The sequence below is a fragment of the Sorex araneus genome, chromosome 1 (assembly GCF_027595985.1).
Source record: "Sorex araneus isolate mSorAra2 chromosome 1, mSorAra2.pri, whole genome shotgun sequence".
In the NCBI taxonomy this organism is placed as follows: Eukaryota; Metazoa; Chordata; class Mammalia; order Eulipotyphla; family Soricidae; genus Sorex; species Sorex araneus.
The window spans coordinates 318,024,343-318,051,064 of NC_073302.1; the positions used below are offsets into that span (position 1 = coordinate 318,024,343).

The following is a 26,722-nucleotide window of genomic DNA, read 5'->3' on the forward strand; positions in this document are numbered from 1 at the left end:
TTTCTTGAAGTAGTGTTTTGTAGTTTTCTTTGTATAGATCCTTTACCTCTTTAGTTAAGCTGATTCTAAGGTATTTTCTGAGAGAGAATTGTGAACAAGATTGTTTTTAATATCGTTCTCTTCTCCTTTATTATTCGCATAGTGGAAAGCCATGGACTTTTGCATATTGTATTTTGTAGCCTGCCACCTCACTATACAAATCTATTGTTTCCAGGAATCTTTAGTATTTTGTAAATATAGATATCATCCGCAAGAGCAAGGTAAGTCTCTTCAACAAGTGGTGCTGGGAAAACTGGTCAACTACATGCAAAAAAACCTAACTCAGGTCTCTTTTTTAAAGCCATGAACAAAAGTCGTATCAAAATGGATTAAAGGCCTTGATATAAGGACCGAAACCTCATAAAGTACTTAGAGGAAAATGTAGGTTGAACTCTCCATGGCATTGAAGCTAAAGGCATCTTCAAGGATGAAACAACAATAACCAAGCAAGTGGCAGCAAAGATAAACAAATGGGACTACATTAAATTAAGAAGCTCTGTACCTCAAAGGAAACAACCAGAATACAAAGACAGCCCATGGAATGTGAGAAATGGTTTACCTAAAATTTATTTAATAAGCAGTTAATATTCACGATATACAGGGCACTGGTAGAGCTTTATAAGAAAAAAGCATCTGATGCCATTTTAAATAATGGGGAGAAGAGATGAACAGAAACTTGCTCAAAGAAGAAATACAAATGGCCCAAAGAAACATGAAGAAATGTTCTGCATAACTAATCACCAGGAAGATGCAAATTAAAACAACAATGAAGTATCATCTCACACCACAGAGACTGGCACACATCAAAAGAATAAGCAGTTCTGGTGTGGATGTGGAAAGGGATCTTCATTCATGGCTGGTGGGAATGCTGACTGGTTCAGCCTTTCCGGAAAACAATATGGACATTCCTCAAAAAACCAAAAGTTGCACTTCCCTGCGACCCAGCAATACCACTCCTGAGAATATACCCAAGTGGTCCAAAAACAAAATGAAGAAAAGACATTTGCACATTATGGTCCTTGCTGCACTATTCACAATAGCCAAAATGTAGAAACAACCTAAGTGTTCAAGAATAGATGACAGGATAGAGAAATGACGGTAAATATACACAATGGAATATTACTTGGCCATAAGATAAGATATAAAAGATATAGTAGTTTGCAGCTAAGTAGAGGAACCTGAAAAATAACAAGGTGAGTGAAGTTAGTCAGAGGGAGAGAGACACACACAGAATGATCTCTCTCACATTAGGAGTAAATGGAAAGATGAAGGAAAAATAATGCCCAAAAGACAACAAAAACAAAGTAAATAAGAACTAGTGGTCAGCAGGAAACATTCCACCTGAGGGGGTGGGGAGAGAGGCCAGAGGGGGACACGACTACAGTGGAGGGAAGACCATACAGGAGGAAGAGGCAGTACTGAAAAGTGGTGAAGTGTTTTGTATGACACCCGATCAGCAACAGTATAGTAAATTAATGCAACAACTTGGGTATTTTCAAAAGTACCCCTGTAGCGGCAGACTGGTAGGTGGGAGGCAGAGGGGGTGGAGGACAGGGGAGATTGGAGGAGGGAAGTGGACACAGGTGAAGGGATTGGTGTTGAAACAATGTATGCCTGAAACTCGATCATAAGTAACTTTGCAATTCGTGGTGATTAATAAAAAACTTTTTTAAAGGAGATAAAAAATGTGAAACACCCCCTCCCTCTCAAATTCAATAAATAAACTGTTATATCCAGATTGAGGAGGAAAGGAGCTACACCCAGTGGTGCTCACGGCTTATTCCTGGAGGTAGTCAGGGGATCATATGTGGTGCCAGGCACAGAGCTGCAGTGCGAGGCAAGAGTCTTACAACCCCTGTGTCATTTCTCCAGCTCTTACCATTAGCTTTTTAACTCTTCTATAATTTGGGCCTGGCAGAAAGAGCTGAAAAAAGGTTTTAATGATTCTGGTAAGGTTTAGAATAGAAACAATATTCGAAACACTCAGAGTCCACAAGCCAGCATTGCCCAAACATGCCAGTGTTTGGAGCTAGGTGTGAAATTTTTCATTTTTAGGTGTGAAGCCAAAAATAATTTCATACGGTTTTTGAGCCAGGGAAAGAATGATTCCAGAGCTGACAAATAATAAAGGTTGACCGTCGCCCAAAACACCTTTTTTGACACCAGTGTTGTTTCTCAGGTCGCCTTACTGTCACTGCCTGGAAGTTGCTTAGGACGTATACTGCAGGAAAGGCTGCAATGGCCAGCACCAAATGCCGAAGCCACAACAAAACACAGGGTGAGGGCAGACCTCTCCTCACCCGCTCCCCTCAACCTCTTTCCACACTCAGCTAGCTGTCACTTTTAAGCCAAAAGATGGTGCTAGGGTTCATGAAAGAGATGTGCGTGGGACCCCTAAATGTTCTCATCACACCTGCAGGATTTATTTGAGTTAGAATGAAGAGAGAAAGCTCAATCCTGCCTACGAGAGGCAGTGAAGCAGAGCTAGTGTTCAGCATCAAAGGACCCGGAGTGCTCTGGTTTCTTGAGATAGTACCTGGAAGGTAGGCCAGGTTTGTGCCTTCCCATCTCCAACCCTGCAGACTTTCATTTAGAAGACACTGAAGACGGTGCATTTAAAGTGAAAAATCCCAAAGGAAAAAGATAATTATCAAACGATCCTACTCTTATTTGGAACAGAAAGAAACAAAGCAAGACATCAGACAAAGCCTTAGAACAGACTTCAAGGGCAGCCAAGCAGTGAGGGAGCAGGACTGGAGACAGTAGTGGAGGGTGACTGTCAGGGTGATGAAGTAGAATTTCGAGTACGAAATAAAAATACAGAAACTTATAACCCACTTTACTACAATAAAAATAAGAAATATGTTTAAAATAAGAATTAATTTTTTTCCTTAACATTTTTCTGAAACTGACAAACTTTTCCACTGAAAATTCTCAGGGCAGTTATGAAGGAGAACTTAAAAAACTATAATAAAGCAATTTTTTGGTTGTGGTGGAAAACTGTTTAAATTCTATAGAATATTATGATAAATTTAAGGTTTAGAAATGGTGAAGACCAAAATAAAGTTATCACTTGGGGGCACACAGTGCATGAGTAGCTTTGAATATAAGTAAAATTAAGAGTTCTAGTATCAAGTGAACTATGTAAGGAAAATGTTTCTTTATTCATTTTCTCCTCAGCCACTCTCTCAAGAGTCAGTAATATTACCATGCATATAAAGATGGTCCGGAGTCCACGCCAGGCTGTTTTCACTAGGGGTGCCCCAGGGGGGTGGGAGGTGAGAACCCTCCCAGCCCCAGGGACCCAGCCCCCACAGCTGACTTCTACTACCCAACTGCCGCCACGCTCCAGGCCGCTTTCCGGACCACACGGCCGCTATGCATTATAAGACACATTATGGGACACTTCCTACCCCTTTTCCATAATTACCACACCATATTTGATGGAGTTCAGACAGTAAGCAACAAATCATAGAAAGTAATATATATATGGGCTGGAGCAATAGCACAGCGGTAGGGCGTTCACCTTTCACAAGGGTGACCCGTGTTCAATTACTCCGCCCTCTCAGAGAGCCCAGCAAGCTACCAAGAGTATCCTGCCTGCAAGGGCAGAGCCTGGCAAGCTACCCGTGGCGTATTCGATATGCCAAAAACAGTAACAATAGGTCTCATTCCCCTGACCCTGAAAGAGCCTCCAATTGTTGGGAAAGACGAGTAAGGAGAGGCTGCTAAAATCTCAGGGCTGGGAGAAATAGAGACGTTACTGATGCCCACTAGAGTAAATCGACGAACAACGGGATGACAGTGATACAGTGATGAAGATGGTGTTAAACAGTGATTGCAGGGAACAAAACTATCCAAAAATATAAAATATGGGCCAGAGACATAACCAAAGGGTTAATGTACTTGCTCTGCATGCAGCTGGTCCCAGTTTAAGAATCACTAGATCGGGTCCCAGGCCCCCGAACCCACTGCTTGGAAGGAGATATTCGATCCTCCATCCCCCCTCCCCCCGACCAAAATACACATACATACAAACACATATACACACATACACACATATACATGGTTTGCCTAATAGAAGTTACATGTAACATTGTATCTAACAGTTAATCAACATTATGGTTTTAGAAAGAATAATTTCTGTTTAGCTTAATAGCAGAAATGGTTGCACTGGAACACATCAATGGCTCCACATTTGTTTTTGGTTTTTCCTATTAATGCCTTATCCCATTCGAAAGGATTATATAAATATTGTCACACATTATAGGCATCCCCAACTTTTAGAAAGGATGTTCTAATAGTTCACATACAAATCTAATTTCCAGAAATAGGATCATATTTTCCCACTGAAACAATTTTATAAAGAATATTTAGACTATTAGGCCACTCTACAGAAATCTATAAACCTCAAATTAGCTGGACCTATTATGCTTTATTGAAGCACTACTATTTTCGGAATGTTTTGTATTAATATTTCTTTGTAAAACACATTCTTTGTATAGGCTCACACACACACACACACACACACACACACACAAACCCCTACTCAGGTCTACGTGTCAAAATGTCCCTCATCTTCAGAATAAGCACGACAGAGCAATATTTACAGGAGGGATCTGGCATTTGAAGACTGGGGGGAGTTGGGGATTAGAGCTTATTAAAGGGCAATGTTCAGAGAAGGTTCTGCAGCAACTGTTACTATTGGAACTCAGAAGCAGGCAGATGGTAAACCATTTTTCCCCAAACTTTACCAGAAAAAAAAAAGATTTTAAATATTAAAAAAGTTTCGACAAAAAAAAGTTTCGATCATCATTTTAATATATATTTAAATGCTTATAAACTATGGACAAAATTACAGGTTATTTTGTGACCACGAACTTGATCCAAAACTATGGCAAGAACCCACCCTTTGTAGTGGGAAAGATGAAGATCTGGAGGGGCTGGGGAGATAGCACAGAGGCTAAGGCATTCTGTCTTGCTCAAGACGAATGGTTCCACCTTCAGTACCCATACGGTCTCTTGGGCACTGCCAGGAGTGACCCCTAAGCACAGAGTCAGTAATAAGCCCTGAGAACCACCAGTGCTCAAACAAAATGAACAAAACCAAAAAAAAAGAAGAAAAATACCTGGGGATCATGCACAACCCCCACAAGTGACGGCTGCTGAAATAGCACAGGACATGCCACAGGGTGAATGCCACCAGCGGGCCCTATAAATCAGTGTGAATCTCTTGAAGCCAACTACATTTGGGATCTACATTTCCACTCAACATAAGAGCATTCTTACTAATTTCTTTGAAGATTTGAAACCAATATGATTATTTTCATGATTGCAAAAATAGGTGAAAAGCCATTGATAAAGTGACCAAATTTCATTTGCAAACAAACACCTTCTCAGAAGTCTACTAACAGGACAATTTGAAAGACTCAATACTTTTTATCCAAAATTTTATGAGTATGTTTTAGGTACATAGTGCCATAACTAGAAGACTTTAAATAAAAGCTTTTGAGGGAGAGAAGCACTGGGGTTTGGACAACAGGACTCATACACATGAGGTAATGCCCTCCATCACTGAGCAGCATCCCTCAGTGTTACTAAATTCCAGATCCAGAAACATGACACAGACATCCAGAAACCATTAGAAAATCCCAGCCGGACTTTGAGGCTCTTCCTGGTGTCAAGCTTATCCATGGTCTGGTCCACTCACCTGCATAGGTGTTGGCCTTGTTCAGGAGGTCTGTGCACGCGTGCATGTCAGCAAAAGCCCGGATTCCTAAGCAGTTAACAGGGTGAAGCTGAGACTCTAAGAATTCACAGCAAGTCTTCTTCACATCCTGTAACTGTAACAGACCAGCTGCTGGGAGAAGTACCTGCAATACACAAGTAATCATGGTTAGGCAAGTGGCAGTCACAAGGCCACTTCTCATTGTTTGCCTCTTCTATCCAGGGCATGAAAGTTTATCCACCAGCCACACTCTACTTCTACATTCAAACATCCCATAGAAAATGAATGCAACAATTATCTGCACCCCAGCCCTGCCAAAAATGTGATGCTTTCCCCAGTTCTGATCATTTCTATTAAATCTTTCAAAGGCCTCTTCTTGATCACAAGAATATAAAAGGTATCAGATTAATACACTTTTATAATTTTAACCATAAATGATGACATATATTCTCGTAGACATAAAGAAAATGCTCCCTTAAACTTTAAAACAAATCAGAAGGCTACGGGTTGCTGTGGTTCAATGAAAGTGGTTTTATTCCTTTAGTTCCAGTAATCATGCATTTCAATGATTTGTAGGGAAGGGGTGAGTACAGAATAAACACCACAACAAAGTCTCGTTTTTTCATCCACTCTCTGAATAACATGATAAACTGTTTTCCTTAAGGGGCAGAGCAATTTCAAATTCAACAGTTTCTAGTTATAAACAGATGGTTTCTCTAAAATGCTAATAGATATGCTAGAAAAGAAAACATAAAAGGTAATTGCCTAATACTAACTTTTTAAGCTGTGTTTTTTTATTTGAATAACCCAATAAATGGAAGACTAGTGGTAGGTTAATCTATGGGATCTAACCAGCATCTTCATTATATATTCTACATCTCATACAACTGCTTTCCCAATCAATAAAGAAAATATTTTTCCTGGTAAGTGAGTTAACACAGTGCTATGTTAAAGGCCACATTTGAAAGTCAAATTAAGAAGGAAACTTTTAGGAGCTAGAGAGACAGTACAGCAGGTAGGGCGTTTGCCTTGCACGTGGCTGACCCGGGTTTGATTCCTCGTATCCCATATGGTCCCCTGAGCACTGCCAGGAGTAATTCCTGAGTGCAAAGCCAGGAGTAACCCCTAAGTATCGTTCGGTGTGACCCAAAAAGAAAAAAAAAAAAAAGGAAACTTTCACTAAAAAGAAATTCTTATAATCTGTTGTTCATTTATAGAAGTCAAAAAATAAAGTATCACTCATCTACTAGAGCAACAGTCCACTTTAGCACTGAAAATTAACTGGAGGGTATCATGTTATGCAAAATAAGTCAAATGGGAGAAGGCAAATTCCAGATGATTTCACTCATTTGTGACAAGCAGAGACACAAAGAAGTACAAATAGACAGTAGAGAATAATGACAAACCCTTGGCCTATGGATTATAAAAGTGAGATTACTAAACAGTGGGAGAACACGTAACGGAGGGAAGCAGATCAGAAGTGACCATGAGGACAGTAATGGAAAATGTCCCAAACACTTTGGTGATGGTGAAGGTATGTACACCACAATCATAAGTTAACTACTGTAACCATATTACCTAAACTACAACACCCATACTCTATACCCTGAAACTATATTCCTTCAGGAATTGACATATACATTCCAAGCTGCAGTCCAAAGATAAAAACAATAATGGTTTCTATTAACTTTAATAATTTTCCTAATCTACATAATAACAACTAAATGTGGAGAGAAAAAAGTGTGTTCAAGTCTTTAACACAAATCGTATTTTCTTAAAGGAATCACAGAAGTTTTAACTCATATGTAAAGGCCACATATTTGCACACATCTACACTATCAAATGGGAAAAAAATTAAGAACAAATATGATAACTTTTTATATTTTAGTCCAAATTAATATTAACCAATAAGCTGATATTAATGTTAATTCACATTATTTAACAGTAACTAATTAATATTAGTTCCCTCTGAAAAGCTGCAAATAGTATCTAATGATGCCTTTTCCTTCTGAATTTAAGAATAAAATGTACAAATAATGTTTATGGCCAAATCTTTTGCATAATATGTGTAGTGCTTCATTATGTTATGAGAATGACTCTCCATGGAAGGCTTTAGTTTGTGGGTAATTTGAAAATTGGAGGTTTTCTACAATGGTGTAATTGTGCTCTGAAGCAATGTAAAGTACATTCCAAGATGCTTACCAGCACAACCATTTAATTCAAACACTACAGAGTTAAGAAAGTGGTCTTCTGAGTAAGATTCAGTTTGTGAAATTTGCAAATAGTAACGATCACCCATCTAATCAGCATTTCCCCAGAAATAACATAGTACAGTATACTAACAAGAATCCTTGGAAGAAAAAAATAACTGAGCAGAAAGCTGCTCACTCAAGCATTGTTGGCAGAGGCATATATTTGGCTCAACCATCACTAAGAGCAATTTGTCCATTTCAATCAAAATCACAAATGTACACATGCTCTGAACTAGCAATTTTAATCTACAGAGACACTAACACATGTATATACAAGATACTCATTAAAGCATTATTGTGGGTAAAACCATAGCTAGAGAAAGTTCTAAATGTTCATCATCAAAAGATTGAGTAATTATAATCACACACCCAATGCAACACTCTGCAATCATTCAAAGGAATGAGGAAACCAAATGAATGAAACAATTTATAAAATATATTCTTCAATGAATAAAATTCGTGACTGGTTCATATTATGCTGACACACACATGCATCTTTTAAAAAAACACCTATGATAGATTTTAAAGTTTTTCAATTTATCCCACCAATTTCTTTTCTTTTTTTTTTTTCTTCTTGGGTCACACTCGGCGATGCACAGCAGTTACTCCTGGCTTTACACTCAGGAATTACTCCTGGCAGTGCTTAGGGGGCCATATGAGATACTGGGAATCGAACCCTGGTTGGCCGCATGGAAGGCAAACGCCCTACCCGCTGTACTACTGCTCCAGCCCCTATCCCACCAATTTCAACTTCATGACTACCAAGGTCAGATCTCCCTTACTAGGAGATTCAAAGTCATAAAAGTTTAGAATCTCGGAACTGGGAAGGATCTATCAAATGTACTTCAGTTTGGGTCATGGTACATAGAAATTTTGGGTTGATGAGTTGAATGGTCTATGCTTGGCAAACACATTTTCAACATACCTTAAATGTCAAATCAGATGTATAAAGTGAGTTTACTCATATTTTCATTTTTCCAGTGTTTGGATTACTTTGAGTCTTGGGAAATAGCCAGTTTTAAAGAATTAAGTTTTAAAGAATATTTAAAATGTTCCAAACTTCAGGTGACTCACATCCAATAATCAGAACCACACAAAAAGTAGGCAAGCTATGAGATGGATGAATGCTTTGGGTTTAGGTCAAAGAAAACCTCATTTGATGAAGAAATTAAATCTGAGAAATGTCAGAAGACTTGACCATAGTTATGGAGCTGGACAAGGATATAGTTAGTTCAGAGGTTACAACACTTGCCTTATATGTTAGGTCCTGGTTCTTAGCACCAGGAAAGACAAAAAGAAATAAAAGAAAGGAAGGGAGGAAGGGAGGAAGATAGAAGGGAAAAATAGAGGAAGGGGGAGGGGAAAGGAGGGAGGGAGGAGAGAGGGGGAAGGGAGGAAGGTGAATGGAAGAGTGGGGGCAGGGAAAATAAGTCAGTAGAAAGCTGAGGGTGTAATTTCCTAGTTCAAGAACTCCATAATAACTGTTTATTCCACTACTGTAAGTCCCATTTCTAGTTGCAGAATTTCTTGTCTAATCTTTAAATATCAAAAACTGTTCTTTAGGGGCTGGAGCGATAGCACAGTGGGTAGGGCATTTGCCTTGCATGCGGCCGATCCATGAGCCAGGAGTAACCCCTGTGCATCGCCAGGTGTGACCCAAAAAGCAAAACAAACAAACAAACAAACAAAAACCGTGTTCTTTACAGCAAGAGTAAATATGACAGCAAAGCACTACAAAGAAGCATCTTACAATTATATTCATTTCCTGAGCAATTACTAAACTGGACACAGTGTTAAGTAGCTGGCAGTCAGTAAGATCTCATTCATTACCATTATACAAGTAAAACAGAGGTTGTGAAAAGTTGGATAATCTGTTCAAGATCATACATTCTGAAAGGACAAGAGCTCCTGTTATGAAAATAGTACTAAACAAAGTTAATATTTTATGATACAAAAAATCCCACCATTTTTAACTTCAATAATACTTGAGCAATATAAATTCTTTCTTAAGTAAGTGAATTGAAGCAAAACTTGAGCTAAACATTAGATACTTCATTGTGGGCTGGAGAGATGGTACAAGAGGTTAAGACACTTGTCTGGCACAGCCCTGATTCGAATCCCCGGCACCACACATGGTACCCAGAACACCAGTCAAGTTACTCCTGAGCACAAATCCAGGAATATCCCTTCAGCACTATCAGTTGTGGCCTCCCATGTCTCAAATAACTAAAAAAAATTTTAAAGTATTAGCAGTATAGAATCTAGCAAAATCACAAAGATGGTATAGATATTACTAAAACATGGAAAACTCTTGAGTTGAGATCAGATTCAGCAGTTTAATTTTAATATCCTATTTTTTAATTTTATAACTTCATTAAGTCAGTTTAGTTACAGACATTCAATATTCCAATACCAATCCCATCACCATTGCACCTCCCCACCACCAATATTTCCAATTTTCCCAACCTCCCTTTAAGCCTGCCCCCACAATGGGCTCTCAATAATTTATTTTATATTGCTTGTGATAAATAATTTGCTAAAGGGGTGATAAAAAACTATTTCCAGAGGAGAAAGTTAGTAAAGATTGTTGTATCTCACCCTGAAGCCATTAAGCCCTTGTATAAGGGGGAAGTTAGAAAGGGAGGAAAGAAGAGATGAAAGGAAGCCATTAAGCCCTTGTATAAGAGTAATATTCTAATTTAATAGTCTAATCTTAATGTCATTCTGATTCCTGTTATCTTTACATATCACTGAAATAACTGCTTTAATCTGGTGCTATCAGAAGCCCATAGCTCATCTTCCAAAAACCAGAAAACTGCTTATAATAAATATAAATATAAGCATATATTTTTTTAAAAATAAAAATATAAGCATATATATAAAATAAATATAAATATAAAATAAGCTGTTTATAATAATAAAACAGGAAAGTGGCTAGCAATGTTTAAAGGTAGTTTTTTTTTTTAATTTATTTATTTTTAATTAGAGAATCACCGTGAGGGTACAGTTACAGATTTATACACTTTTGTGCTTATACTTCCCTCATACAAAGTTTGGGAACCCATCCCTTCACCAGTGCCCATTCTCCACCACCCGTAAACCCAGTGTCCCTCCCACCCTCCCCAATCCCATCTCCCCCCCACCCCACCCTGCCACTGTGGCAAGGCATTCCCTTCTGTTTTCTCTCTCTAATTAGCTGTTGTGGTTTGCAATAAAGGTGTTGAGTGGCCGCTGTGCTCAGTCTCTAGCCCTCATTCAGCCCGCAACTCCCTTCCCCCACATGGAAAAGGTAGTTTTTTTTAATCTGCTATTTAGGTCACAAAAAATGTCTTGGGTATTGTAATTAAGAAGTCTGAAGAATAAATTTTTGCCTTTAAAATTAATATTTTTTTATCTCTCTAGAGCAAAGGAAAGTTTAGAAGTACTGCTTCATATATGAAATAAAAATATATAGGACTGCAGCGATAGCACAGCAGGTAGGGTGTTTGCCTCGCATGCGGCCGACCTGGGTTTGATTTCTCCATCCCTCTCGGAGAGCCGGGCAAGCTACCAAGAGTATCCTACCCACACAGCAGAGCCTGGCAAGCTACCTGAGGCGTATTTGATAAACCAAAAACAGTAACAAGTCTCACAATGGAGACATTACTGGTGCCCGCTCGAACAAATCAATGAACAACAGGACGACAGTGCTATCACTATATCACTGTCGTCCCGTTGATCATCGATTTGCTCGAGTGGGCCTACAGTCCTATAGTTATAATAAATGACAGCCATCGAGCATTATGATTTAATGGGAAATTCCCATTCACTTTCAATTTCCATATGCTTCCCTAGTTATTAACCCTGAGATTGAGGAAAGAGACTCTAAAGCACTTTAAAATCATGAAATTTATTCCAAAGAAGAAATAATTATATGTGTTATGTATTCTAAATGTTAATGATAATCTAAGAACCTAAACAACTTAATTCCCTTGAGAAAAATATGTAAAAGTAGGAATGTCCTGGGACCCTCTGTGATACTGTCATTTATAATACTGTGATACTATATTTATGAAAAAAATTATTTCTCCCTCCCATTCTTGTAAAGAACGGAACTGCTAAACCCCTAGCCAATTATCTGGTTCAGCCTCTATGGAAAAAGTACAGAGCATTCTAAAAAAAGTATCTAGATGACCAGTGAATCTATTTCTTGGCATCTCCCCCAACACAAAAACATTAATTTGAAAAGATATGCACATTTATATTCATTGCAGTGTTTAGTACAATTAGATAGAATTAGGTAGTACAATTAGGTAGAATCTGGAAACAAATAAATGTCCAGTGACAGATGAATGAATAAAGAAGCAACGGCCTATGGCCTAACGTCACAGCTTCACTGAGAATCTCTGCAGAAACTGCATAAACCCCAGGTACCCCTGTTTGAGCCGAGAACTCTGAGTCTCTTCAAGAATGGGGATGGGCAGTCTCCCCCCACCTCCCCCGTCCATCTAGATGCCCAGGCAGCCATACCCACCTCCCATGGCCAAAGCCATGTCCACTCATTCACTGGCCCTACTCTTCTGATTCACAAACTAAATCTCCAAGCAGATGCAAGCCAAGCAGCTGCAATTCATGGGCACACCAGTCCCCCTGAAAGGGGAGGGGAGGCGGCAACTCAAGTACCCACCCTGCCGAAGCCCAGGCAGCTGCACCCACATGCCACTGCTGTCGCCACACCGACAGCCTGTGGCCTAAATCCAGGGCTTTACAAAGACTCTCTGCAGACTCCTCCAGGTCTACTGCCCCTTTAGTTTCTGGACCACGCAGCAACACCTGCAAATTCTACAGGACTAAAATTCCAGTAGGAGCACATCAAATTAGATATGAAAGTAATGCATTAGACAACTACACTCAACAATCAAAAAGCAATAACAAAGAACAACACAGTAAATCCTTAATGACTTAACAGCCCCTTGTTATATTGTGAGATATAACAATTCTCAGAGACTTTCTTTTACTGAAGTATTTTTGATAATCCCTTTAGATGTAAATTCCATTTGATTGTGTATCTGCTAAAAGGACAGGCTTCAGGGGTGGCTGGGAAAATAGGGATGGTGGTAGAAGGAAGGTCACTTGGGCAGTGGGATTGGTGTTAGAATATCAAAAGCCCATAACAACTGTATTGTGAACAGTTTACAATACAGTAAATCCTGGTATTTAAATAAAGTAAAAAGAAAGAAATTGTAGTAAAAGGCCAATGAAATAAATAACAACATCCTATAAAGTTAGGGGTGAAACAAAGAAGCTGTGGCATATATACAAAATGGAATACTATGCAACTATATGAAAAGATGAAATCATGCAGTTGTCTACAAATTGAATGGAACTGGAAGGTGTGTTAAGCAAAAACAAATCATGAGGGAGAAGAATAAATACCAAATAATCTCACTATCTGTGCTAAAGAGAGACAAAACAAGGGAATCACAGTATTAGTGAATGACTTAAACCCTCAGTTTTGGATTATAGAACACAGATGACCAAGGGTGGGGGAAGATGAGAGGGGCCAGAAGAAACACCAGGACATGGATGGAGGGAGTTGAGCACTTGGTAATGGTGATGTGATAGATGTATTATTGAGAGAGAGAGAGAGAGAGAGAGAGAGAGAGAGAGAAGGAGGGAGGGAGGGAGGGAGAGGGAGACGGGGGGGGGGAGAGAGAGAGGGAGGAAGAGAGAGAGGGAGAGAAAGAGAGAATAGTTTTCCCTTTAGAATAGGGATCTTTAGCCTTGGACTCTTTCCCCTCCCTTTGTGTTTCTCCTATAGTCCATCAACCCTGAGCTTATCACTCAGATTCTTGTTTTTCTTTGTTTGTCTTGTTTTTGTTTTAGGGTCACACCCAGGGGATGCACAGGGGTTACTCTTGGCTTATGCACTCAAGAATTACTCCTGGCTGTGCTCAGGGGACCATATGGGATACTAGGAATCGAACCCAGGTCAGCCGTGTGCAAGGCAAATGCCCTACCTGCTGTGCTATGGCTCCAGCCCCTCTACTCAGACTCTTGTATTCCCCTTCTCAGGCTCCTGCATCCCTCCATTGGGAATTGGTTCCTTTGGGTTGACACCAAGACCCCTGCTCCACTTTATATGCTCTGTCACTGTCACTGTCGTCCCGTTACTCATCAATTTGTTCGAGCGGGCACCAGTAATGTCTCTCATTGAGAGACTTATTGTTACTGTTTTTGGCATATCCAACACGCATGGGTAGCTTGTCAGGCTCTGCCGCGCGGGCTCAATACTCTTGGTAGCTTGCTGGGCTCTCCGAGAAGGGAGGAGGAATCAAACTCGGGTCGGCCGCGTAAAAGGCAAAAGCCCAACCGCTGTGCTATCGCTCCAGCCCTTATATGCTCTACAATAGCTAACTCTGTAAAAAAATCTTTAGTATATGCCATGTTTACTGTCTCTCTCCCTGCATAAGAATATAACCCCTACGCAGCAGAGTCCAATGTTTCACCTACTCTTCTATCCTCAGGTTCCAGAATTATTCATCTATCTGAATGCAAATTAACTCTGTGGGTATCTGTATGTCAAAAAAAAGAACCAATATTGGATGTCTTTTGAACCAAACATACCAACTACTTTTAAAGGATGTGGTACTGTGTCCTACTGCGAATTCTCTCAGCCCCACTTCCCGCTCAAGCAGCCAATGCAGTGAGCAGGTGCAAGCAGTTACCTCTTTGTGAAGATGGGCTGAATAGCGCCTCCCTCCCAGCCCTACCACACCTCCTGTCTTCAGACTCTGGGAATGCCGTCTGTGGATTCTCCAAGGCCCAATCTGGATGCACAGGGGTGCTAATGCCGCAGGGGCCCTGAAGAGTGGAGAAGGGCATAGAGGACGAAAATGGAAAAATGTTTCTTCCCTGCGTTCCCAAGCAGAACATTCTGAGACACGCGCAGAAGGCTGCGCTCAGAGTGCTGGGGAGAAGAGACACACATACTCAGCTGTGGCCATACACAGAGCACTGGGAATCAGTAGTGCCTAATTCACTGCTTCTATTTCGTATCACTTTCCAAATAGACAAAGTACTCTAACCCCTTGCTTTCAGGGGAATCCCAAGCCAGAATATAACACGTGAAATAAAATGAGGATGCTTACACTTCCCGTGATAATAGAACACAGTGACAATAAAAATTCCAAAGAGGGGGTAGACAGTAGAGCAGCTAAGGCACTTGCCTTGCCCGTGACCCAATGGGGTTCAAATCCTAGCACCACATAAGACCCCACCAGAGTAATCCCTGAGCACGGAGTCAGGAGTAAGTCTTGAGCACTGCCAGGTATACCCCAAAAATCAAAACAAACAACAAAAGTAAATAAGAAGCTAATTTCTAAAGAGGACATATTGAAGGATCACCTTTCTTTGTAAACATATACAGGTGAACACAAGAGACTACACCAGAAGTATATGCCAGAATTATTGATCGAGAGTATCTTGGGTCAGTGCAGACTATTTAACTTTTGTTTATTTGTATTTTCCAAATCGTCTACAATTTAATTATTCCTACTGAAACAATTACATATTATTTAAAAGAAAGTCAGGAAGAAACAAGCATAAAAGGCTGTTAGGATCTCTGAAACTCTAGCCAATGTAGCAACAGATCAGGGGGACTCTTGAGCTTGTGACTCTCACCGACCAACCATCACCGCCAAACACTTCGGGCTCTCTGTGTGGAGCACCATGAGTCTCAAAGGCCTTTAACCACCAAGTCAGTGCTTTGTAGAACATTAAGAACACACACACACACACACACACACACACACACACTATATATATATATATATACACACACACACATATACATACATATATACGCACACACATATATATGTACATATGTATGTACATATATACACATATATATTTTTATTCATGTGTTTGAGAAATATGAAATAGAAAGAATATGGCCACTTAATTAAACATCCTCAAATGCTATCATTTTGTGAAAGAGGAAAAGAGTATTTTTACCTCCATTTTTGATCCCAACAGAAACTAAAGTATAAGTGAAAACATTTCATATCGTGATGCTTCTGCAACAAAGAAAGCAATGGGGGTGAGGCCACCATGCTCGGGGAAATAGAACCCCAGACGAGGAAGACACCAAGCCTAACAACACACACTGTCTGACACTCTCACACCAGCTGCACACTGGAAAGGAACACACTTTCATCCTGCCTCACGGTGTCTGACAAGCCAAATTACACATCCGATGTTTCACTTAGACAAGTACACTCCTTTTGCCTGGCTATTAGGATCTGTAGTTTATTTTCAGCTTGGGCACTTACTCCATAGAGAGAAATAATTTATGTCTAAGACTTTGAAATCCTGGGCCATTAGCCTTGTGTTTATTATAAGAAATACCATGGGGTCTGACTGTTTCAAATATAAGATTTCCAGGCATCTATGAAAACATAAAACTCTCAGTCCAGTGACTGTTAACTCTACATAAGTGCCCTGTGGATTTTTATTAATTTCCTAGCCATTTTCTACTCATACCAAATGCTCCGATTTATTTCAAGTGCAAAGACCTTGCAGGTCAGAGATGAGATGAAAATAAAGAAGTGGCTGTCCAAAGTGCATGGCGGCAGAAAGAAATCATCCCTCTACCTAAAGAAACTCTAGAGAGCCACACGAAATATACCTCATTTTGAAATATAATCATTTAAAATATAATTGAGAATGTGTTTTAAAATCTGCAATTAGTCCTCAATTTATAAATATGTCATGTTTGGTTATGGGGGTTGGAGGGAGCTGTCATACCCAGCAATGCCCAGGGGTGACTCCTGGCTCTGCACTCAGGAATTACTCCTGGCAGTACAAGGCAAGTACCTTACCCACAGTACTATCTCTACGGGTAGAGTGTTCGCCTTGCACGTGGCTGACCCGGGTTCGATTCCTCCGCCTCTCTCAGAGAGCCTGGCAAGCTACCGAGAGTATCTCGCTCATATGGCAGAGCCTGGCAAGCTACCCAGGGCATATTTGCTATGCCAAAAACAGTAACAACAAGTCTCACAATGGAGACATTACTGGTGCCCACTCGAACAAATGGATGAGCAACGGGATGACAGTGAATATGTCACACTAAAAACTTTTTTTTTCTGTTGGCTACTACTCTTTGAACAGTAGTAAAAATGGTTGTAGGCCACACTAGTGGAAACAATAGCAGCAGCACACAACTGCTGTGACCTCTAAGAGTACGGCATGCAGGAAAGGAGAGAGAAGCAAATACCCTTCCGCTTTCTGGGTAGAGGCCTGGCCCGGTGCAGAGTTTTGAAACAGGAAATGTTTGTCTTTTCTTCCGGCCACCTCACTGGTATTTCTACATCACCAAAGTCCAAAACCTTTACCTTGTGCACCATTCTGTGTGTGATTCTCCAACCCTATCTGCCTCTCAGCTTGCTACAGATTTTCTCCAACTGCTATCCAGATCTGCCTCACTGCCCTCAGCCAACATGTTCCGCACACACCCTCTCCCTCAGGACAGCCACTGCCGGCAGAGCCAAGTCCTCTTCTTAATTCACATTAATGGTCAACAATGCCAGACCTTCCAGGATAAATCCTTTCCAAGGTACTTAGATTTTTAAAATGGTCTGAGTGAACCTGTCACAAGTAGAACTTCCAGTGAGTAGTGTAACAGATGAAGGGGAAACGTGGAGTTCCTGAGGAAAGAAGAGCTCTGAAGGCAATTGGATAGGCAGGCTGACAACCACCTTTTCTGACAGCTTCAACAGCTGCTTCTTTCATCTTTTAACCCATTTCTCTAGAACCTCTACCCTAGTCAATGGTAGCTCAAATGCACCTAACTGGAAGAGCTGGAGAAAATGAACGAAGTAGGTCAATCATATGACACAGTAATCAGAATGTGAACAGTGGCACACCAGCTCTAACCCTAACTTTTTCTTGGATAGAACTAAACATTCATCCCTGAGAAGGGCAGGATTTCCCATCTCCCTCACAAGGTGCTAATTCTGTGCTGGGTTATTCACAATAAGCGTAACGTTGCTCTCTTTGATCAAGAATTCATCCCCAAAATAAGAAGCATCACTGTCACTTTTATCCCGCTGCTCATCGATTTGCTCGAGCGGGCACCAGTAACGTCTCCATCTTCAGACTTGTTGTTACTGTTTTTGGCATATCGAATACGCCATGGGTAGCTTGCTAGGCTTTGCCATGAGGGCAAATACTCTTGGTAGCTTGCCGTGCTCTCTGAGAGGGACAGAGGAATCGATAGCACAGCGGGTAGGGCGTTTGCTTTGGATGCGGCCAACCCAGGTTCGATTCCAAGCATCCCATATGATCCCCTGAATACCTCCAGGAGTAATTCCTGAGTGCAAAGCCAGGAGTAATCCCTGTACATTGCTGGGTGTAACTCAAAAAGAAAAAAAAAAACAACAACTGAGAGTCTAGCAGAGGGACAGCACAGGGCTTGGAGGAACTCCCTTGCACATGTGTGGTCAAGAATTCCTTTGGGGTCAGAGCAATAGTACAGTAGGCGTGGCATCTGCCTTATACACAACTAACCCAGGTAAAATCCCCTGCACCCCATATGATCCCCCGAGCAATGCCACGAGTGATTCCTGAGTGCAGAGCCAGGAGTAATCCCTGAGCACTGCTCAGGGATTACAAAAACCAAACAAATTAAAACAAAGATTTCTAGTACCCAGTCCCTCACATACTCTACATACAACCCTTCCCTTCTGCCCTCTGATACAGGCTACTCCTCTGTCTGCAATTCCCATAGCCAAAAGCAGTTTCTGGCCATATCACAGCCAGGTTTGTAAAACCACCACAAAAAGGGGCATTACCCCCTGCAACAGCACAAATAAAGATGTGCAAGCACACCGCATCACCGAGTGCCCTAACTTGCAGTGCTCAGCTTGCCGGGTGAACACGAGTACCACTAAAGGGATAAGCTCACCCCATGTGAGCACTGTGGCCAAGAGGGCAAGCACCCATGTTCTGTGTGACCCTACGGACAGAGAATCACAACTAAAGACAGGAACAGCATGGTCAGTTGCACAATGCCTGATCATCTCAACAATCACAGAGGGGACAAGGGTCGGGGCAGGAAAGAAAACTGGGATTACGAAGCAAACGCAGCCCTGACGCTGGCAGCATGGAGGGCTGACACCCGTCACCTGGATAAATCCTTTGGTTTTGACTGGACTAGGATAGAGGCTCCCACAGATCTTGGGTACAGTGTTGGAATCCTGTGCACAGGAAACCACCAATAACAATATCATAAATCACAGAACCTCAATCAATTTTAAAAAATGTGTTTTTAAAGCTTCCAAATTTTTTAAAACTTGAGTGACAATACTGTTAATGACGGTTTTCCATGAACATAATTCCACATACCCATCACCAGGGTACCCACCTCCCTCCTTCCAGGTCCCTAACATCTCTCCCCTTCAACGCCAACACCCTTCCGCCCCCCGAAGTCAGTTGTGTAGATCAGTTCTGCTGTGCTGCCTCTGGCCCTTTGTTGCTACTGTACTGTGTATCTTTAAGCCCCACATACAAGAAACCATTCTGTGTCTCTCTCTTTCCTTCTGACTTCACTCAATATGATATCCTCTAGAAGCTTCCAAAGACCTTCATATTGGCAAAGACCCAGGCTTTTGCTGCGTGAAACTAGTTAGTGGAGGCTACACAAACGCCCTCTTTAAGAAAGTCAGCTTTCTCATTATTATACCAAAAATGACATGCCAACTGGTACTTCTCTGCTACTTTACATACATCCAGTATATGATTATGCATGTTCACTACATGTTCCTCAGCTGTGCATGCTCACCTTTCCCTTTCAGAAATACACATGTCTTTCCCAAAGAATTCCTGAGTGTGTATAAACTTGACCTCACCCTAATGCTACTTGACACAAAGCCAGAGTCTCTCCCCTTTCCCATTCTGAGCTTTGCTCTGTCTTGTGCAAGCAAAACAACCTTCCCGCGCCGTTTTTCTCCATTCTGTTACTCCTATACTTTTTAGACAATGTTCAGTGACCCAGACCCAGCTGCAGCCCGCCTTCCTCTCACTGCAGACAACCTAGTGGACTTCAGTAGTCTGGTTCCACTTTACGGCTCACTGAGAATTTCCTCCCAGTAGACTCACCCCGCTAAGTTCCCAGGCTCCCCACTGTTTTGTCTAGGAACTCCTGGCCTGGTTCATTTCTGTTCATCTCACAGGGTCTGCCATCCTAGCAGAAAAATGCTTTGTTATTCATTTAACAAAAACTGACTGGAGGGGGGGGGGCGCTGGAGAGATAGTACAGCAGGTAAGGTGCTTGGGCCCCACCAGGAGTGAGTCTTGAACACTGCCTGGCATGTCGCAAAACAAAACAACCTAAAATATGAACTGAGCCATCTAATCAATACCATTCTCAGTACTGAACAAAATAGAGCATGGCCAGTCATCCTGGAGTCTAGATCCAACAAGGCAAGACCACTAACATTTAGGCATTTCCATCACCCAAGTACTCCTCAAGGGGTCTGGAGATCTCCGAGTCTAAAAGGCACCAGTGCTGAGGATACAAGAGCTGTGGATATTAATCCCCAATCCATCACTTTGTTCCTATAAAGCCTCCAAGTGATGGAAACAGAATGAGAAATGGCAGCCAGACCACAGGCACTAGAGTCACCTCTAGGCTGGGATCCCAGTCATACTCCACATAAGCTGGGGGACCCCAGGAAATCACTCAGCCCTGGGAGCTGGAATTCTCTCACTCGTAAAAGTAGCCTCTGTCCGGCAGGCTATGAAAACCCCAGGAAGACAATAGTTGGCAAAGTGACTAGAATCTGAAGCACAGGCAGCCCCTTCCTCCCACATGAATATTTTCTTCTTTTTCTATTATCAGTTAAATTGCATGTCATCCCGTTGCTCATCGATTTGTTCAAGCAGGCACCAGTAACGTCTCTCATTGTGAGAATTATTGTTACTGTTTTTGGCATATCCAATATGCCACAGGTAGTTTGCCAGGCTCTGCCATGTGGGCGCAATACTCTCGGTAGCTCGCTGGGCTCTCAGAGAGGGGCGGAGGAATCGAACAGGGGTCGGCCGTGTGAAAGGCAAACACCCTACCACTGTGCTACCACTCCAGCCCAGTTATCAGAATTAATTCACTTCGATCTCTTCTACTTTAGCCACCTCCTTTCTAAAATGACTACAAGATAGTACAGCGGGGAGGGCATTTGCCGTGCACATGGCTGACCCTGGTTCGATCCCCGGCATCCCATATAGTTCCCCGAGCACTGCCAGGATTAATTTCTGAGTGTCAAGCCAGGAGTAACCCCTGAGTATCACCGGGTGTGACCTAAAAAAGCCAAATTTTTTTTCCTAATTTTAAAAGATTACAAATCAAAAAAAAGTAACCACTAGTCCCTTGTCCCACCTTAACGTACATTTTACTCCCCTGGATAAGGAAAGAAAGATTCTTTCTTTATCTCTTTTTTTCTTTAGCTACATAAGATCCTCCAGAGTTGATCCTTTCTAGAGCTCAGAAGTTCATGAATAACTAGAGGCAGACAAGCCACAAATCCACATCCATGTTCTAAACAGAAAATTTCAACTGGGAAGATCAGGGTAATAGGATGGTGGCATCAGAGAGACCACAAAGTACCATTAGCAGAATCTGAAATATTTTTGACATTTCAAAACATTTTGAAACCATCTGCTATTTTGGCTTGAGTGATGCAGCACATGCCTGCATGGGTGAAGTCTGCAGGCTCCAGGAGCACTGCCAGGTGTGGCCCCTTAACAATAAACAAGAGAAAATGAAAGCAAGATGATGAGTGAAGTCAAAGAAAAGAATACATATTTCATATGTGTCTCTTAATACAAAGGACTAGGGCTGGCGAGATAGTCCAGTGAGTAGGGTGCTTGCCTTGCACGTGGCCAACCCAGGTTTGATTCCCGGGGTCCCATATGGTCCCCAGAGCTGCCAGGGGTGACTCCTGAGTGCAGAGCTGAGAGTAACCACTGAGCACCACTGGGTGTGGCCCCCAAACAAAACAGAAACCAAATGGTAGAGCAATAGTACAGTGGGTAGGATGCTTGCCTTGCATGTGGCCAATCTGCATTTGATCCCCAGCATCCCATATGCTCCCCTGAGCATGCGTGAAATGATTCCTCAATACAGAGCCAGGAGTTAGCCCCGAGCACTGCTGAATAGCACTGTAGCACCGTTGTACATCGATTTGTTTGAGCAGGCACCAGTAACGCCTCCATTGTGAGACTTCTTGTTACTGTTTTTGGCATACCGAATACGCCATGGGTAGCTGAGTATGGCCCAAAAACCAAATAAAGAAAAAACCCAATTAAATAATTTCATCCATTTAACTTATAGCCCCAATGTGACCACGCCTCATGCTTTATCATAGCGTATATGTTACTTTCAATGGAATTCCTTATCATAGTGCTAAAACGCTTATTAATAACAGCCAAAAAAATTTAAAGTTATGGTCATGAACATGCTAAACTGCATAAGTCAGTATGATGCTACATTCAGCAACAAAGAAGTACTGGAACATACAAAAACACAGATGAATCTCAAAAATATTATGCTATGCCAAAGAAGTCAGCCTCAAAGGAATACATTCTGTATGGTTCTATTTTTTTTTTTTTTTTGGTTTTTGGGTCACACCCGGCGATGCACAGGGGTTACTCCTGGCTCTTCACTCAGGAATTACTCCTGGCAGTGCTCGGGGGACCATATGGGATGCTGGGAATCAAACCCAGGTCAGCTGCGTGCAAGGCAAACGCCCTACTCGCTGTGTGCTATCACTCCAGCCCCTGTATGGTTCTATTTTTATAAACTTCAACAACAAGCAAAACTAATCTGCTACAACAAAAATCCTATCAATGGCTGCCTGCAGTCAAGAGTGAGAGATTTCTTGGGAAGAGTTCTGAAGTTATAAATGGTCTGTATATTGAGTAGGATGTGGGTTGATGGGTATGCGCATTTGTTAAGTTGGCAACTGGCTATAATATAGAATATAAAAATTATAGACCACTAGAAAAAATAAACAGTGCTTTAAACCCACATTAAGAGGTAAACTGGAGGTCAGTGTCAGGTTTAAAAATTATTAGTCAGCTTTTTAATGGAAAATAGCAATCCTACCTGATAGAATACAGAGTAAGTAAACAAATAAATGAAACAAACAAATGAAATGTTCCTACAGGACCAAATTTCTACCCTTGAAACAATTTAAAACAGCAGCCCATGTACACACATTGGTGATAAGGCTATCCTCCGGTAACACACATGCACACACATACACACAGAGTACAGCTAAATTACATGTCCTGAAGAAAGGCACAAGTACACTTAAGCCAGCTGGACAGAAGCACATTCACTTTACTAATCCGCGGCTCCTAAGCTGTGGAGAGGAAGTTGGAACAATGCAATGCGGCCTGACTGTGTGCTCTTCTCCAAGGCTCCAACCTAAACAAGCTGAGGGAAACAGCAAAGACAAAAATGTCATTGAACACAGGCTTATTTCTTGTTTATTTCTGTGGTTTATGGTATGGGGGTCGAATCCAGGTTCTCATATATGAGGTATGTGCTCGCCACAGACCCAGCCAGAGACCATGAGTTGCTTCTAACTATTCTCACCTTTGCCCAAACTACAATTCTGTAATAAGATGCCAGGTCATCAGGTTAGAGACATTTTTGCTCACAAAAATAAATGTCTTTCATGGACTACGTGAAGCTATTTAAAACACAAGTCGCAAATGACTCAAGCATCTGGACATCTTCAAAGATAATTGTTATAACATAAAACCATAACAAGTAGCTAATTACTGATGCTTCTGTGGTACCCAGCTTTTTTCTTCAAACAAGATCTCAAAACACTTCAAGTCTGATGCCCATGAGGTTCCTAAGATCTTCTTATAATAAGTAGACATCCTCAAGCTAGCTGACCTCCAATAGATCATTCATATTTAAATTTAATTACAAAAGCAAACTTTCATCTCTTCTATACTCTTACACAGCATAAAAGATTAATTGAACTTGTAAAAATGAAGAATGGGTGCTCTAGCTGAGTCCAGTGTTTTGATTAAAATTATGAATATATTCAAGTTTAAAATTTTAGACAGAATTTAAATAATTTTAAATTTCACAGAAATTTTTCATATAAAATTCACTATTTATAGTGTCCTCCAGATAATAAGAGAAAATATTACTCTGCTTATTAAATGATAAAGTAGGTAAACAGATTTCAGAGAACCCAGATAAATTCACTTCAATCACAGATTTCCACTGCTATGTCATAAACAACCATAAATCCTAAATTTTGAGTCATAGTATTTTAATATAATTTGAATTTTATAAGTTTTAATCTGTATATTCCAAGTCCTTATGTGATAAATTTAGTCAAAATGAATACTGATAAGAAAAATAACATGACTAGAAAGCCAACAAGCCTTCTGCAGACTGTGCTGGGAGATAGATCACTTTTCCTCCAGTCATTACACATCAAAGGAAAAGGCTATTATAAATCTAAAATATAAATCCACAATTACCCTCCAAAGTACTGTCTCCAACAAACCCAAACACACAGATTGTTGGGTGGAAAAAGAGCTCTATAGCAAACTATGATGTTTTGGGTTTTTTTGGTCACAAACGGACTGGATTGCTAGCACAGCTGGTAGGGCATCTGCCTTGCATGTGGCCAACCCGGGTTCAATTCCTCTGTCCCTCTCGGAGAGCCTGGCAAGCTACCAAGAGTATCCCGACCACACGGCAGAGCCTGGCAAGCTACCCGTGGTGTATTCGATATGCCAAAAACAGTAACAAATTTCATAACGGAGACATTACTGGTGCCCGCTCAAGCAAATCGATGAACAATGGGACTATAGTGCTACAGTGCTACAATGCACAAATGTCCATGCTGGTTCATAATATAAAAAGTGAAGGAAAGGTATTGTGAACCAAGTTTCATATCCAGCGATCCCAAACAATCTCACTGAGTTTTGCCTCATGCCCAAGTTCTTCTATTGCCACATAATTTCTTATCTCTGCTCAAAAATGGTATATTTTACAACATTTCTATGAAATGCCAAAATATTAGTCTCATTTTTATAGCAGAAAAACAGAAAGGTCAACATCTTAAAACTTTTTATAAAGTCAATGGTAACTCCAAGACATGAGCTCTGAATTCTAATACGATATATAATTAAGAGCCTGGTGGCCCATGAAGTTATCTAGCAGAGAAGTGATCCTTATTATTTTCTGAGTTGTTCAACTGCATATTTAAGTATGCAATGTTTTTCACTTAATTTTAATGATGCAATCCTGTAATGCTACTTAAAACATTTATATAACTGATCAGTAGATGTTTTTACTTATCTTGAATATAAGTTTTCCAGTGAACTCCTTTGGTATTTGGTCAATTTTTGTGTTTCCCCCCTCCCCACACTTTATTTAAATATCGTGGTTTACAAAGTTGGTCATGATGATATGTCACAGGCATTCAATATTCCAACCCCAATCCCACCACCCTTACCTTTCCTCCACCACTGGCTCCATTTCCCTAATCACCTCTTAAGCCTACCCCATACCAGACCCACAATAATTTATTCTATATTGCTTGTTAGCACAAAATGGCCTCTGGAATGATGAAAAAAATATTCCAGTAAAAGAAAATTTGTGAAATTGTTGTATCTCACCTCATTAAGTCCTTGTCTGAAGGTTTACAAAGCTGTTGTTGCTAGTTAAGCCTTCAGTGCTCAAGATTTTGTTAGCAGAGCTCGTTGGCTTCCATCTAATTATGTTATGTTCCATCTAATCTGGTGTGCTCCTACTGAGACATTAGTATTGTAGAATCTGGAAATAGTCACTCTAGAAAATCCAGAATATTTAACTGAGCAGTGAGCTTACATGGTGGTGCCAGTGGACCGTGCGTGAGGCTTTGGGGGCTTCTGGAAGTACAGAGAGGGGGGGACATGGCCACCTCGACTCCGAGAAGGCCCCAAGTTTTGAGACAAAAAGAAAAAACAACCAGTGTACCTGAAATTTTCAGCAGTTTGGCATCTCTGTGAAGCTCAGTTATGAGGTGGTGGAGTGCTGTGATTCGGTGGTAGGTGCTGTGGTATGAGTGCGGTTGCCGGGGCTTGGGCAGGATGGAAACTTGGCCCACCCCCCTCCGGAGATCTCCCTTGATGTCAGTATTTGAGCAATTTCTATGTGTGACTGAGAACAGAAAAAGGTCATTCGTTCACGAACAACTCAAGAGCACTTTTCTCCATTTCTCTACTCTTCTATTTCCTAAACAAAACGTTTACTTCACTTTGAAAAACCCAACTGTATAATTATAATCTCTATCTGAAATTATGTTCAAGACAACGTACAAATGGTCCATACCATGGACTGTACAAATAGTCTTGAGACAGAGGAGAATTAAAAAGCACAGGCCCTGCCCTCAAGCTGAGAATTCAGGTCTCAATGACTCACTGTGCTGGCAGCCTGTCACATCTTCAAGTATTTGGAGGCAGAAAAAAACAACTACTAGATTATTAAAAGCTTAGAGGCAATTAGTAGAGTTTTTTCAGTCCACACAAGGAGGAGAGTCAAGGCGTTTTTGGTAACAATCAAACTTCTGGTCACAAGAAATAGATATTCTGCAGTAGAGTAACAGATCTCTGGGGTCTTCTTTCATCCATTTGAAATAACCCC

General features: G+C 41.0%; 1 protein-coding gene across 2 annotated transcripts in view; it reads right to left on the reverse strand.

The window, feature by feature from the left end:
• The window catches only part of KLHL2 (kelch like family member 2), a 104,318-nt gene that overhangs the window by 31,766 nt on the left and 45,830 nt on the right, over positions 1-26,722 (reverse strand). For both annotated transcript variants that reach the window (XM_055133692.1, XM_055133694.1), the window contains one exon: positions 5,750-5,912. In XM_055133692.1, the coding sequence (XP_054989667.1) occupies positions 5,750-5,912 (163 nt within the window). The remainder of the gene's footprint in view (positions 1-5,749; positions 5,913-26,722) is intronic.